General features: G+C 49.0%; 1 protein-coding gene across 10 annotated transcripts in view; it reads left to right on the top strand.

Moving 5' to 3' along the window:
* Positions 1 to 16,155, top strand: part of PIP5K1C (phosphatidylinositol-4-phosphate 5-kinase type 1 gamma) — a 49,481-nt gene that overhangs the window by 22,061 nt on the left and 11,265 nt on the right. For 9 of the 10 annotated variants that reach the window (XM_057376876.1, XM_057376874.1, XM_057376878.1 and 6 more), the window contains exons 2-11: positions 3,642 to 3,673; positions 5,853 to 5,939; positions 6,242 to 6,372; positions 6,967 to 7,084; positions 9,097 to 9,249; positions 11,811 to 12,110; positions 12,636 to 12,841; positions 13,961 to 14,044; positions 14,472 to 14,520; positions 15,486 to 15,570. In XM_057376876.1, coding sequence (XP_057232859.1) covers positions 3,642 to 3,673; positions 5,853 to 5,939; positions 6,242 to 6,372; positions 6,967 to 7,084; positions 9,097 to 9,249; positions 11,811 to 12,110; positions 12,636 to 12,841; positions 13,961 to 14,044; positions 14,472 to 14,520; positions 15,486 to 15,570 — 1,245 coding nt within the window. Of the gene's footprint in view, positions 1 to 3,641; positions 3,674 to 5,852; positions 5,940 to 6,241; positions 6,373 to 6,938; positions 7,085 to 9,096; positions 9,250 to 11,810; positions 12,111 to 12,635; positions 12,842 to 13,960; positions 14,045 to 14,471; positions 14,521 to 15,485; positions 15,571 to 16,155 lie in introns of those variants that run through there. The other variant, XM_057376882.1, reaches the window with a different exon arrangement.

Genomic DNA, 16,155 nt, shown 5'->3' with positions numbered 1-16,155 from the left:
GGTCCTTGTGGGTCCCTTCCTACTCAAGATATTCTGGGATTCTATGATCTTAAATGAGACTTCTGCTGGATTTTTGTAAACTTTTTCAGAAATTCCTTTCCAGTGGACAGAAGCCTCTAATGCCTGTTTTGATAATGAAGGGTCAAGTCAAGCTGCCTCAACTGGTTTTGGAGGAAGTGGAAGAGATACCAGATTGCTCCAAGCCCCATCCAACCTGGCCCTGAACACTTTCAGGGATGGGGCATCCACAGCTTCTCTGGGTAACCTGTGCCAGAGCCTCACCACCTTTATCTCATGGGGATTTTGCTCCTCTGGCTGGTAGAGTTGAAACTTGAGCCCTTTCCTGTGCTGAGGCCTTCCAGGAGGCCCCTGTCCTGCAGGGTGTCAGCTTAGTGGTGGAGAAGGCTGATGTGACTGTGAGTATGGAAAAAACACAAGTTTAGTCTGAGATGGGAATTACTGAATGCTGCTACTGAAGTGTTTATTTCAGAGGCTSTGTAGAAGCTCAGGCATTGGGACGGGGTCACTCAAAGCCATGCACAGACGAGAACAGAATTGAAGGCAGCAGGTCAAGCATGCATGAAGTGCCTGGCAGAGCCCAGGCACAGACTGAAGRCAGGGCAGAAAATTGGGGTTTCATCTCAGTGTTTCCCCTCCAGAGCYGCACATCACATTTCTGAGCACACCCTCGTAAGCCACACCAAATCGGATAAGAATCATTTCAATTAGCTTGTTAAGTGTTGAAACTCCCCACAGCAGTGCTCCCACAAACCCCAGCACTGCCTCGTGGCTCTATAACCCCCGGAGCTGGAGTTAAATCAGGTTTTGCCAGGCCATCTGCCAGCTTGTTTGAGCCGAGCACAGCCGCGTGCCGTGCACAGAGGAACCAGTGGAAGATTTTTACATTCTCTGCCTAGACAAGTTGATTTTATAAAGCTGATTGCTTTTTATTACTGGTGGGGGCAGAGGGAAGTTTTGMTGGGTTTGTTCTTGCTCACCTCAAGCGTTATTTCTCCCAGAGATCTGTGGTTTCTTGCCGCCRATACCTTTCCTGTGTGTGGATAGTCGGTGTTGATTCCACATTTGGTACGTGTACAGCAGCAGACACTTAAAAGCTGGGAATGAAAGCAGCTTGTGGTAATTACTACAAAATTAAAGATAATCTCCTGCTCTGGAATTGTGACAAATGCAGAAACGAGATTAGTGCAGCAGGAGAGCAGTGGCAGCCGTGCAGGGAGGGCACATTCCCCTGGCCCATGGCTCTCGGCTGTGCTGCTTTCCCAGTGATTCCAGTGCTCAATCTGCAGTAGCATTAGTTCCTTTGGATTTCCCAGTGGTGTGGAAGTGCTGCTTCAGCTTGTGCCCTGGAAGTTCATTAGCCAAATGCTCACTCAGAGTTTCATTTCCCACTCTCAAGGGCCACTGCRTGGTGTTTTGTTCAATAATCACAAAATTCTGGTGGCTTAGGCCAAAGAACTAATTTTTCAGCACAGTTTGAGCTCGCAGTGGTCCTGGGCCATGTGGTGCTGCAGTCTGAGAGCTGGAGGAGTGACGGGGTTCATGTCATTTGTGGTGTGTGTCACCTGCCCACATCAGTGACAACCCCTGGGCTGAGGGGACCCMGCCTGGGTGTGTGACAGAGGGAGCTGCTCTGTACCCCACAGGTTCCTACTCTGCTCACTTCCCTCTGCCTGTTTCCAGCGGGATTGTGTGACACATGGAGGGACATTTCAGTGACTGTTCCTGATGCAGGAGTTGGGCACTGTTTAAAAGAGAATAACGAGAAGTGGCTCTTCTCATGCCACTCTGGCTCTGCCCTGCAGGCTGGGCTATAGGCCGGGGGGTGCTCTGTAGATGGCTCCAAATGCCCTGTGACAAGACCCATTTCTCATCAGGGACTACCCAGTTTGTGGAGATCAGGATGGTGAGACACTTGCAGCACTTCTGAGCCAGAGCAGTTTTATCTCACCTGGGATCACCAAGGAGCTTTTGTTGGGTCTTTTGCTTGTTTGCTCTCCACAGTCTGAAATACTTTCCAAAATGTTACTGAGTCACACACTTTCTGGGTGTTATTGTCATCCCATTATCATGGAATCTTGTAAGGGAAGGGACCTTAAAGCCCATCCAGTGCCACTCCCTGTCATGGGCAGGGTCACCTTCCACTAGACCAGGGTGCTCCAAGCCCCGTCCACTGGACACTTCCAGGGATGGAGCAGCCACAGCTGCTCTGGGCAATCTATGCCAAGACCTCATTGCCCTCACAGGGGAGAATTTCTTTGCAAATCCCATCTAACCCTACCCTCTGTCAGTGGGAAGCCATTCCCCCTTTTTCTGTCCCTCCAGGGCCTTGTTCAAAGTCCTTCTCCAGCTCYCTKGGAGCCCCTTYAGGTRCTGAAGTTATGCCCAACTTCTTGCTCAGGCTCCTTTTGAAACAAGCTCTGGAGCAGCATCCCTGCTTCTTCTTGAGGGGATTGAGCAGGTACCACAAATAAACCATTGAAGTTCCTCCTTCACCAAATAGGGGAGATGCTGGAACAGCACAAGTTGGGTGCTGTGGGGCTTTTGCTGCTCTCCAGCCAGGAGGGACAGAACACATCCACTCCCTCTGGAGCAAACCACCCCCTAATTTGAGTGCAGATGATCTCAAAGCTCCACTCAATGGTCTCTTGCAAAATTAAGCCCTTTCTGAAGGATTATRAGTTGATAAGGATCTGTGCTTGTAGGAACGCTGTAGGATAGGAGCCGGGAGTGGCAGACTTGTACCTGGAGGCAGGCCCCAATAMCCTTGGATTTGTGTTCTGTGCAGGAGACTCTCCCTGAGAGCTGGCCTGTGCACACAGAGGTGCTGGGGCAATGTGGGAAGCTCCTYCTCAGCAGTTCTTGATCCTTCATGGATCCTCTCAGGATCCTCTCCAGCTCGGCTGGAGCTCGTGGTCCCAAGCTCCACACAGGAGCCTGTGGTCACTGCTGTCTGAAATTAAGGAGCTTCTTGCAAACTTGGACTCGGAAAAACTCAAAAAAACAAACTCAGGCTAGGAAATGGGACTTGGTCTCGTGTCAGAGGGTTTGGGCCTGTGTTTCCAGCTCTTTTTATATCTAAAAGCTTGAGGCAAAACCCCTGATTTCCACTGYTGGTAATGGAGCAGCAGTGGCTTCTCCCAAGGCAGTGGTAAAGATAAATGATGCATTCATTTGTGTGATATATATGGACATTGGATTCTATAAATAGATTCAATTATCAATATAGTTTGTCAAGGGCCTTCTGACTGGCTGGAAAGTAGCTTCAGGAGCATCTCTCTGGGCTTCTGAGTGGAGCYGACTCTTCAGCGTTGTGTGGACCCATTGCTTAAAGGGGCAGCAGAGATTTACAAGGACTTTTTTCTGAAGCCTTTAGGAAATATTATTGCTAGGAAAAAAAGTGCATTTTTGTGCTTTGAATATGAAATAGTTCAGGCGACTTCTGTACCGTCGGATTCCTGCGCTAGTGAAGCTGAAAACCAGGCAAAACCACCTGCTCTAAAGGTTGGCTGCCATACTTGAAAAGACAAGKCACTGAGCTGTTTTCTCAGGGWTTTGGGGGTTGGGTTGGGTTTTTATTTGATGTCCCTACTTTTCCTGATACTCTTCCCTTCTCTCTGCAGGTTTGGGCCCAAAGAAGACAGCCATCACTGAGGTGAGATACATAAAACTAGGCTTGACAATCCCATCTTGACAAATGAGAACACAGAGTTCTAGGAAACTGTTCTGCCTGCCTTTTTTGAGCAAAACTGGATTTCAAGATACATATGAGATTACTAAAAATTACTGTCTGTCATTTGCGATAAATAAAATTAGTGGCAGGTGTCCAGGGTCCCTTCACTGGCATCACCACAGCCATGGAAGGGATGTGGAGGAATTTTGCCCCTCACATGGCCAGTTTTGGCTGTGTGATCCATGGTGCCTCTGCATCAGTGACTGAKGGTCCCTCTTCCACACCAGCACCTGGAGGTGCTAACTGGAGAATGTTTGTATTGGGCATCTCCAGGGCTCTGTGTTGGATTTTACCCAGTGGTGGGAGCAAGTCAGAGAGGTTGTGATTTGTTAAGCCCTAAAACAGGGGAGCATCTCCAGGGACTCCTCTTGTAGATATTCCAGGTCACAGGTTCTGAGTCACTGTTACCTTCTGGAGCAAAACTCTTCACAGTTGGTGGCAGGGAATCTAGTAGGAGGCTCTGTGCCTGAAAGCTGTTCCCTGAAACCCACACTCATGGTTTAGGGCATCATGTTCAAATGATTTTTTTTTGGATGAAATTTCCCATTCCCCACCTGGGATGATGARCATTTGTATACACAAACAGCAAAATCTTCCCATAAAATTGCCTGGAATGTGACATTTRATTCCTTTGTACCTACACAGGAATATTCATAGTGGCAAGCTCAACTTTTGTGGCAGCTGGTTGCATCCTTCAATGCACAAATAGGTCCACTTTTTCTTGCCCTGGAAACAGCCAAAAGCAGAGCAAGGGATTGGAAGAGGCTTTTGTCACTGCAGTTCCTAAGATGGCAGTCGCTTCCCCCTGCCGGGGTCTGCTCATCATGTTGGGAGATGATGTTGAGCCATTGGYAAGGCAGGATGTACAGCTTGGGTTTGCAGGGAGCAGGATCCCCCAGGTTCATAGGAGAGGCTGAGCTGTGCTGAAGAGTTCTCAGGAGTAAGGCTGGCTTTGCTAATAAAATAGGATAGGAAATGGGATTTTTGAAGGAGAACTCAGACTGCCCCTTAGTACGAGAAGTACGAGCAGATTGACCAGAAATAGCTACAAGCTCTTGATTAAAAGCTAAAGTACAAAGAACTTCTTAGTCTGAGCAAAATTACCCATTGTCTGCTGGAACCAGCAATTCGGAGCTGGATCTGTGCAGCACTCGAGAGGGACAGGGTTAGAACAGTGTCACTTGGGAAGTGACCTTGGATCTCTCTGCGTGCTGCTCAAAGGAACATCCAAAGCTGTTCTGCAATGTAGCAAACCCTGAAATGTTGCTAGTGTCTCACCAGCATTTGTAGCTGTGTGCTGCTGGTCTCCAGGATCCACTGGGATCAGCTGGGTATGGGTGCAGTGTTGTCTGGTGCTGGAGTACAGAGTCCCTAGGGCTGCAGAAGAAGCTGCAGGGAACTTCCCAACATCTGGTTACTCTGGGCTAAGGTGCAGCCACAAGCTGCTCTCTCCTGGGTTGGCAAAGAAAGGCCCAGGCAGACTCAGGTAGGACTGGAGAAGGGGACAGGAGCAGGTTTGTTATCACCCTGAAATGCTGGCAGTCTATAGCATTTCTGTAAACTCTGCAAAACTAATGGAAGAGATGTTCCTGTGGCTCACCCTCTGTGGGCTCGGCCTTGGAACTGTAAACAGATGAGATCCTGCTTAAATGGATTATCTCAGTGTGAGTGGGGCTGGGYTCTCCCTGTCAGCTGGCTCTGATCCCTCCAGCAAAGCCCGATGTGTCAGTGTGACACCTGAGGGTGTGAGATTTTAAGAATAAATCTCTGTGGCTGTTTGATTTAATATATCACTGTTTTAAATCAATGGGAAACCGCAGTCAAGCACCAGGGGAATCTTGGCAGCTGGATCTTTTCCGAGCTCGGCATCTTTGCTGAGGGCTCTGCCAGCAAACAGTGGGAGTGTCAGGTGGAGTTTTGCTACTCTGTCATCTTGAGTGGAAATATGATTCAAAGAGCTTCAGTTTCACCTGTTGGCACTCTGCAGGGTTTTCTTCATTATTCCTGTGTGCAATACAGCCATGGGAGTGTGGCTGTGCTGCTCTGTTTGCTTGGTGCCAGCTCAGCCTGTGCCCTGACCATCCCTGTGCTCTCCTTGCAGGGCCCATCACTGCCAGGACAGCCAGGCCAAGGAAAGAGGATCGGCCATCGAAGTGTGGATGCTTCTGGGGAAACCACCTACAAAAAGGTTTGGGTTTGGGATGGGGGGCTGGCAGCCAAGTGTGGGTGACGGGCTGAGAGAAGTTACAGCCTAGTAGTCATTAATCTGGTTGAGATTCTCATGCAGCGCCCTTRGACAGCACAATCGTGCAAACAGCAAATCTGGAGCCCTAATTCATCTCTTGAGCTGCTGGGTAGATATGGTTAGCAGTGTGTAGTGCCTGAGATGACCCCACAGAAGTCACAGACATGACTGTATTGTAATGCAGGGGATGTTATTGTGACAATCTGTTGTGAAATGCTCACTRACTGTTCTTTTCCTTTTGCCAGACGACCTCATCCACTCTGAAGGGGGCCATCCAGCTGGGGATTGGATATACTGTGGGCAACCTGAGCTCCAAGCCAGAGAGAGATGTCCTGATGCAGGACTTCTATGTGGTGGAGAGCATCTTTTTCCCAAGGTAAAGGAGAGGGGGAAAATGAATGCATGAATTATTTCTTTTCCTCTCACTGATTTTTCAAGAGAGCTTCCATCTGTCTTTAGATCAGAGTTGGATGCTCTGAATGTTTTAARTCTGAACCATGACATACAAACAGAACAGTGAGAAGTGTTGGATTCTGCAGTACACTGGCTTGCGGGGAAGCACAGTGCAAGATGCAGTACCGTGCACTCCAGTTTGTTACCCTTCCTACGTAGTTGTCTTTCTACCTATCCATCTAGAATTTCTTCCACAAATTACACCATGTTTTAGATGGAAGAAACTCCTTCTGGGGGCTCTCTAACTGTGAATAAACAAAGCTCATAAAAGCTAYGTTCTCTGTGTAAATATATTCTTCTTGGCAAGTGGTTGTTCCTTCACTCTCTGGAATAGATTTTGGCAGCTAGTTTGAAACCTGTTTTCCTGTTGTCCTAGCACAGAAGAAAGGTGGTGGCTGTTGTTCCACAGATGTCTTTTWGCAAGGCTCAGTGCATCTGAAATGCACAGAAGCTTTAGTGTGACTGTCTATGTCTGGTGAATGGTAACAGGCCCTGCCCATGTGTGTGTTCTGTGCAGCGAAGGCAGTAACCTCACCCCAGCTCACCACTACGCCGACTTCAGGTTCAAGACCTACGCCCCCGTGGCTTTCCGCTACTTCCGAGAGCTCTTTGGGATTCGTCCAGATGATTATTTGGTATGGATACACTTTTAGATTTCTGTCTTTTCCTYGTTTATTTACYTTTACCATGAGGGTGGTGAGGCCCTGGCACAGGTTGCYCAGAGAAGCTGTGGCTGCCTCATCCCTGGGAGTGTTCCAGGACAGGTTGGACAGGGCTTGGAACAACATGGGCCAGTGGAAGGTGTCCCTGCCCATGGCAGGGGGTGGAATGAGATGGGCTTTAAGATCCCTTCCAGCCCAAAACATTCCATGATTCCAAGTCTGGGTTTGCTGAGCAGCAGCTGCCAGCATGTAGTGGAGAGAGGCTGTGACCTGCACACAGTGTGAGCTGTGTAAGCCCTGCAATGGGCTTCCCTCTCTGGTCCTTGTGGTAACAATAACTTACTGTGTTTACAAGCCAAAGGAGTTGTGTTCTGCTGGGTGTGACCCTGTAATGTCCCCTGCAGCTCTAAGGACAAAGATGGGAATTTTTTCTTGTGTACTCACTGGAGAGCTATGTGAGTGTAGTTATTTTAATCATCTTACAAAGACAGAATAAACCACAGCTTGTTCTTGTGCTCCAAAAACTCCTCAGAGCTGGAAAAGCTGGTTTTCAAATACCTTGGAGTACAAGCTGTTGGAGCTTGGAGTGCACTGGGGTTGAATTTGGGTCCCTGCCTTCATGTGACATCCTGCTCTGTGTGAACTGGGGAAGAAAACACATCCATGACTGCACACCCTCCCATTTGAGAACAGCCCTTTTTGTGTGACTTCACCTGTGGATGGGGATGATCATAGCTGAACACCTGCCAGTGAAACAAACCTGTGCCAGTGCCTGGTGGGAGGGTAATGGTGATCCCCTCTTGTGCCAGCCAAGCAGTGCTGACTGATGGATGAGTGTTCAGAACCGAGGACAGGAGTTTGCCTCAGTTGCAAAAGTCATGGCTCTGATTTGTTGTTTCTGCTTMTCCTGATTGTCTCTTGCCTGCCACAGCAGCAAATGCCTTTAATTATGCATGAGATGATTAACTTGATCAAGTCTGGGATTGTTAATCKGTGCAGAGCTGAAAGCTGTTTTCAGTACATAATGATGAGCATTTAATTTATTGCTCTGATCACATCCCTTCCATGCCCCACCTCCCTCTCCCCATCTCACCTCTGACTGGGCARCTCTGTGATCCTGCCCTCAGCACACCTGACCTCTGCAGTGGGCACCAAGCTAARAAGTGCATCTGCCTGYTTGTRTTTCTCCATTTTTATTTGCCTCTGYTGCTGGGGAGGTMCTTATTTSAGGACCTGCTGTTTGCATCCTGATGGCTAGAAATGCAGAATGCTTTGCTGTGCTTGAGCAGGGCTCAGCCCCCCTGATTGCACTGGTCTAAGACTTGTCACATGTTTCCAGCAGGATCATGGAGTGAGGTGTGGCTGTGAAAACACAGCCAGGTYRGATGGAGCTTGGAGCAAGCTAGTCTAGTGGAAGGTGTCCCTGCCCGTGGGTGAAATGAGATGGGCTTTAAGGTCATGTCCAGCTCAAACCATTCTGGGATTCTGTGAATCAGGCACTTGCTTTTGCAGGCAACAGGGGAGCACAAGGCCAGGGMAGGGTGCTGAGAACAGCCAGGGGGTTGTGTTTCCTCCAGCACAGATACGTGGTTCCCTGAGCAGATTGTGATGTCTCCTGAAATCCTCTGTGTCCATCAGCGTGCAGGGCTGTGCTCAAAGAGCCTGAATGTGATACGTGCGTGCGTGCAGGCACAATGGRAACAGATAAGATGTCATTATGAAGGCTGGATGTTCCTGAAAGCAGATAATTAGTTGGATACTGAGCAGTTGGGATGCTCTAAACTGTAATCTTAGGCTCTAATTGTAAATTGTCCATCAGTTTGGCTGCTCAGACCTCACCTATAARGAAAATAGTTCTCACTTGAGCTTTGCTACCCCTTAATCTCCCAGGGAGATGGCATGCAGGGGAAGGCCCTTGAGGGTGCAGGACTCAATCTGCAATAARTGGGGGATGAAACATCACCTTTTTTTCTTTTTCTTGACAGTATTCATTATGTAATGAGCCTCTGATCGAGCTGTCCAACCCCGGGGCCAGCGGCTCCCTTTTCTATGTCACCAGCGATGATGAATTCATCATAAAAACTGTGATGCACAAGGAAGCTGAATTCCTACAGAAGCTCCTCCCTGGATACTACATGGTGTGTATCACCCACTACCTTGGACCTAGCTTGGGTTTGTCATGGCAGCTTTTCTGCCCAGGGCATCTTCACAGGGCATGTCCTCCACCTGGGTGTCTTGTGGCCTGTCCCCATACCAGGGACAGTGTTAACAGCATGTCACAAAGCCAGTCCYAGAAGCACAAATCCTACTGATTATTTGCACACTCTGGGGGTATCATGAGGCAGATAATTGTGCCATAGTTTGGAGGCATGTTCTGGCCTCAGAATGGCTTCCCACGTGTTTCTGAGTGTGCTTTCCCCAGAACTGGTTCATTCCTCTTCACTTGGCACCATGCATCTATCTGCCCCAGCCTGGATTTGGGGATGGCTGCTGATTWCAATCATAGAATKGTTAAACAGATACCRTTGGAAAAGACCACCAAGATCATCAAGTCCAACCTTCAGCTCAGCACCATCATGGTCACCACTAAGCCTTGTCCTCTAGTGCCGTGGCCACAGCTTGTTTGAATGCTTCCAGGGATGGTGACTCCACCACTGCCCTGGGCATCCTATTCTATTCCTTTACRACGCTTTCCATGAAGAAATTTCCTCTAATATCCAACCTAAACCTCCCCTGGCACAATTTGAGTCTGTTTGCTCTCATCCTGTCCGTTGTCCCTTGAGAGCAGAGCCTGACCCCCACCTGGCTGCACCCTCTGGTTGTGGAGAGCCAGAAAGTATCCCCTGAGCCTCCTTTTCTGCAGGCAATAACACAACCMCTTTGGTTTTGTGGGGAAAGCACATCTGCTTCTGAATCTCTTCCATCTTGGTGTTTGACAGTTGCTCTTGAAGGTTGTCCTGGCTCCCTCTGGCTACAATTCCAGACTGAAGGCCCCCATGGTAGKGGCCAGCTTTGCACATGAGTCTGGCAAGGCAGGACATTGAGACCCAGAGCCTTGTACTGGGTGAAGTAAATCAGACCCAAACCTGTTGTTTTGGTGTAAAAACCAGGAGCTGTCTCCCTGCACGACCRTGCTGGAGGCTCCAGCTTTATGGATGAGGACTCTGACATCTAGTTAGAACCACCAGGGATTTGTTTGTTGTAGAGTTGGCAAGGAGAAGGTGATGAGAAACGATGCTGCTGTCCCATCTGTGTGCCAGATGCAGTGATCCTGCTGCTTCTGGAAAAATCCTTTCCTCACTCAACATTTACTGTGGAAAATTTACCCAAGAGAGGCAGGTTGTGGGTTGTCTTTGTGTTAGTGAGAGCCAGGCCAAGAAGAAATTCTTGCCCTGTGAGGGTGGTGAGGCCTTGGTGCAGATTGCTCAGAGCAGCTGTGGCTGCACCACCCCTGGGCRTACCAGGCCAGGTTGGACAGGGCTTGGAGCATCCTGTGAGAGTGGAAGGTGTCCTTGCCCATGGCAGGGGGTGGAACTGAATGGTTTACAGCCCTTCCAACCCAAATCATCCTGAGATTCTGTGAATCACTTGCTTTTACGAAGTTTTGTGAGGTGACACATACCTGGACTGGATGAGCTTTCTTGGAAAGCATTGCCTGTTGCCTAATGTGTGTAGTAAATTGGGTGTGATGTTTGGAGTGGGAATGGGGTTGCACTGTTAATCCTGCTGTCACCCTGATGAGCAGTGAGTAAACTGAACTTACCTATCTCATGCTGAGTTCTGAGTGACCTGCTGGAGCTTTCCACTGTCTCTGTGGGTTCTGTGGTGCTACCCCTGATCGCTCTGCTGCTCCTGGGAAACCACCCATGTCAAAGGAGCCAGGGAAAGGAAGCAGGGTGGTTTCATCCAGAGTTACTTTAAAACTGTTTCCATTTACYTGCCTCTATTACTTTTGGCTCTCTATTACTCTCCAAGAGGGCTCATTGCTCTGCCCAGGTGGGTGAGCTGAAGGGAATGAAATTTTAGTACACATTTCTGCTGTCTGTCAGAGCCTGACAGATCTGCCCTTCCTGCTGTGGTGTACAGAGAAGTTCTGTTTCCTTCCCAAACGTGCCCAAAGCTGAACCAGCAAATCCTGCCTGTCATGTCATTCCTAATCATTCCAYTGCCTAAAAAAAGGAGATGACAGCAGAACAGGATATCCGTGCTCTCTGGTTCACTGCTTTACAAAGCAACTCTGCAACAGGAGGAGAACATTTATGTTGTTTTGTTTAAAAAATAACCCTGTCCCTGGTTTATTCTGGGCCAGAGAATGGCTCTTGATTCTGACACTTGTGAAGAGATAAAGAAAGCTGTTATTTTTAAGCTTGAAGTTCCCACTTACTGTGTTTATTTCTCTCCCAGTTTGGTTTCCTGTTTTTAGCTGCTGTACTTGGGGAAAGCAGGGGATTTCCGGACTTGGTTATTTGCCCAGAGAGTGCTGAACATCTTAGTCCCTGTATTTTCAGGTCCTAAAGCCACCAAAATGCAGGACTTTGTCAATTGTGTACTCTGAGCTCCTGTAAAGTTCAGAAAATCTCTAGGCAAAGAATCCCTAGTCCAACTTTTCCAAGAGCTGTTGACGTGCTTTGTGGTGAACACAGCAGGAATTTTCTGCTCAAATGACTTTTCTCCATACTTTTTTCCACCCTTGCTGCAGAATCTGAACCAGAACCCCCGGACACTGCTGCCCAAGTTCTATGGACTGTACTGTGTGCAGTCTGGGGGAAAAAACATCCGCGTGGTCGTGATGAACAACATCCTGCCTCGAGTGGTGAAAATGCACCTGAAATTCGACCTCAAAGGCTCAACCTACAAACGCCGGGCATCCAAGAAGGAAAAAGAAAAGTCCAGCCCTACATACAAGGATCTGGACTTCATCCAAGACATGCCCGAGGGCCTGATGTTGGATGCAGACACCTTCAGTGCTTTGGTGAAGACGTTGCAGCGAGACTGCCTGGTAAGGAGGGGGCAGCTCAGGGAYAGGGTAAGGAGCCTCTGTGGCTCTCGAGCATGAGGAAGAGCAATGATTGAGAACCTTGCTAATCTGCTGACCCCAGAGCAGGATCAATCCTTTCACCTGCTCTTTTCCCTTAAAGCCAAGCAGCAGAGTTGTATCTCTTGGCAGCCTCTGAGGACTGAGGCTGTGTTCTTTTGCCTCGTGCATCACACTTTGGCACCCTGCTCCACTTGTAGCTGCTCTGCTGGAGAATTTTCCCAGTCATGTGCAGCAGATCCAACAGTGTTGCTTTCAAGCCTTCAGGCCTTTGGTGTAGTTGTAACTGTGGGATGGCCAAACTGTGTGCAGTCAGGCCCAGAGGTAACTGTTGGTTCAGAAACTTTCAGACACTGGCAAAGGAGTTGTTARCGGGGATGTGGACAGGATGCTCTGCTTTGATTGCTTTGATTCCMTGCTTCAGGATCTGTATTTCTGCTGCTGGCTTGATATTTTGTCTTTTTTCTTGAACTCAACATTAACCTGTAGGTATTGGAAAGTTTTAAAATCATGGACTACAGCCTCCTGCTCGGGGTTCATAACATAGACCAGCACGAGCGGGAGCAACTGTCGGAGGGAGCCCACAGCACATCGGATGAGAAACGTCCCGTGGGGCAGAAAGCCCTGTACTCCACAGCCATGGAATCCATCCARGGAGGGGCTGCCCGGGGAGAGGCCATAGACACAGATGACACGTAGGTGAAACCTGGGTTTGCCTGTGCTGGTGGTGGCTGGAGTGGGAAATCCCTAATGAGGCCCACAGGAACAGTTCAAAAGAGCAACTCTCCTGGGGTTTTTGTAGCACTGCCATTGTGGTGGGAAAGGGGGAAGCCAGGGTGGGAAATAGTTCTGTAAGGCCTCACAGCAGTSTCTCTTCTTAGGCCAGACTGTAGGCTGTCAGCTTGTGTAACAGTYTGTAAACATCCACCCATGCCCTGGGGAGGAGACACTAGCTCAGTTCTAGCTCAGCACCCAAATACTGGAGCAGAAGTAGGGATTAGCCTGTCCCTAGGAGCTTCGAGTTCTCCATCACTCCCACACCTTTGGAATCCTTGGCAGTTCCCTGAGGCCATCCCAGTGGGGTTAGCAGACAGCAGTGTGGCCAAGTGCTGGAGTCCCTGCTGGAGCTGGAGGCTGGGCATTGCCCCAAACCTGTGCTGTGCTCGATCTGGTGTTCAGCCTGGGTCCCTGGCTCTGTGGGCCAAGGAACGGTGGAGTTTGCTGCTTGCTGCTGTCTGGAACCAGCCTCTGTGGGTTTGATGGAGGGTCAGTCCTGAGAGCTGAGATAATACTGMGGTGTTTCCAGTCCTTCAAGCAGCATCAATAATTGCAGTGGCCTCTCTGGTACCCCTGTGCTTTAAAGGGCTGTGTGCTGGTGCTGATGGTTGCTGCACCTTTAGCAGGATGGCATTAGTGTGGTTGTGACTGGGAATACCCTCGTCCCTAAGGGTTTACTGCCCTAATGGCAGACAGCTCTTGCTGACCTGATCAATAAYCTGATCCCCAGAATAAAGTAGCCAGGAAAAAACTCCGTGGTGCTTTGTGGCCCAGGGAGAGCTGTGCCACMTGACATGGGTCCTGTCATGATAGTGGTGTTTGGCCATGCAGGCAGTGACCCTGGGACAAGTAGTCAGGCCAGAGCAGTCAGTGACTCCCAGGGTTGTGCACAAAGTGACCACACAGGTTTTAGGATGTGCCTGAACACTRCCACACCAGACCCCTGTAGCAGGGCTGCTGTCCCCCTTCCTCAGAGTTTGGGTGTTACAGATGCTCTGGTTGAGGCTGCACATGCTGAGGTTCTGTTTTACCTGCAGGATGGGAGGGATCCCAGCAGTGAATGGCAAAGGCGAGCGTCTCCTGCTGCACGTAGGGATCATAGATATCCTGCAGTCATACCGGTAGGTAACCTGGCAGTGTGTCTTTTCTGGCTGTTAACATCTCTTTTAATACCAAATGAAAGCTGGGAGGTGTTATCTCCTGGAGACTGTGAGGATGAGTCGATCTGGCAGGCCATGGGCTTCCATCGTGTCCTTAGAACACCTGAGGACACACAGCCCTTTGTCCAGGATGATGAGCTGCTCATAAAGAAGTAGTTTGCCATCTTAGTGTGGGAAGCATGTCTCCAGGAGTGGAAAGTGCACCTCTTCCTTCCCTTTGGTCCTCCCAGGTAGTCCTGACCTGGCTGGGAAGATGCTGAAGAAAGCTCACTCCTGGTGACATTGGCAGCTCAGGGATCTCCCCTATAGGGTATGAAAGGGAGCTTAGTACAGAGTGCATGCCTGAATGTGGATCTTTCTTCTTCTCTCCACTTCTCSTTGGAATTAGGTTCATCAAGAAGTTAGAGCACACCTGGAAGGCCCTGGTCCACGATGGGGTGAGTGCCTGTGCAGAGGCAGGAGCTGTCCAAGCCTCACAGGATTACCTGGTGCAGATTACCTGGCTATTTATAGAGCTGACCTGGCACAGCTGCAGCTGATGAAAGAAGCAGTTCCTGCCTCTCATTCCTGCACAGCAGGGTGGTGCCACTTATTCCCAGCCAGGTTTCTTGCTCACTCCAGCTCCTCATATGTTGAGCTGCCGTGCTCCCAGCTGTCCTCCCCTGCTTCTGTCTGTCCCTCTCCTCCTCCCATAACATCTCAGGTGAGCACACACTCAGGTGTGAGTGTTCCTGGGCTGTCAGGAGACCTGTGCTGTTCTCTTTGGGGACTGGCTGTTTGCACTTCAGCAAGCTCTYTGCCAGCAAATCCCTTTCCATGTTTCCCTGTTGGCTTTATTCCTGCAGCAGCCAGGTGTGTGTTTCTGAAAGAACAACCTTGGATGTGGAAACTGTTTTTCAGCATTGCATCTCTTGGCTTCCCTAAATGTGGCAAAGGAAATGTGGAGATGCCAAGTCATGGGGGCAGAATCAAATAYCAGAAGCAGAGCTTCAGTTTTACTATCTTAAACAAAAACATATGAAATGTATAGAGACCCGTGGCTAAATTTGGCTGTCTGTGTCACATGCAGAGGTATCCAGGTGTGCTTGGAATGGCAGCCAGCAAAGCCAGAAGAAATTTCATGCATGCAATCAGGCCAGTGTTTAAAAAAAGTCCAGAAAGTCTACAAAGGAATAAAATCACCAAAATCCATTATAAAATCACAGCAAGAATATAATCAAATGCAATCAGAGGCAACGCTTCAGTGTTATTTATAGCATTAATCAGTGTTTCAGTTAAGCCTTTCCATTTTAAGGCTCTGTCAGTGCTAAATGTTGGAATAAAAAAGACTGTGTTGGTTGTTGCAGAAATTCTGTCTTGAGGGATCATTTTAAAATTAAACAATTGCTTCTTGCTGTTGTAGGACACCGTGTCAGTGCACAGACCCAGCTTTTATGCAGAGAGATTCTTCAAATTCATGACAAACACAGTGTTTCGAAAGAATTCCTGTAAGTACTGAGTTCAGGGGCTGCTGTGCCATGTGGCTTTACCTCAGTATTKCTGCTGCAGCCCTCAGGGAGTCTGGGCTGGAGTCTGAGTAGGGTTTTCTACTGTGGTACAGCTAGGAGAGCTGGGGGTATTCACCTRGAGAAGGGAAGGCTCCGGAGAGMCCTTAGAGCCCCTTCCAGTTCTTAAGGGTGGCTTAGAAAAAGGAGGGGGAAGGAYTTTTTATACAGGCAAGGGGCAACAGTTTTGAGCTGGCAGAGTTAAATTAGAAGTATGGAAAAAATTCTTTACTCAAGAGKGTGGTGAGGCCCTGGCACAGGGTGCCCAGAGCAGCTGTGRCTGCCCCATCCCTGCAAGTGTCCAAGGCCAGGTTGGACAGAGCTTGCAGCAACCTGCCCTAGCACYCATGTCCCTCCCATGGAGGCAGTGGAATGAGATGGGTTTTAARGTCCCTTCTAACCCACAACATTCCRTGATACAGAGCAAAACTGAGAACTGCAAAGCCCTCAAATTGTTACAGCTTGCCTTGCTCTTGTGTAGTCTCTGCACCTAACCTGAGTTCAGTCCAGAAGGTGTTTGTATGAGGG

Source organism: Malurus melanocephalus, unplaced genomic scaffold (genome assembly GCF_030028575.1).
Source record: "Malurus melanocephalus ecotype Western Australia unplaced genomic scaffold, MMel_1.1 scaffold_293, whole genome shotgun sequence".
NCBI lineage: Eukaryota > Metazoa > Chordata > Aves > Passeriformes > Maluridae > Malurus > Malurus melanocephalus.
The sequence above is the reverse complement of the archived record's forward strand: the minus strand, read 5'-3'. Positions and strand labels throughout refer to the sequence as shown.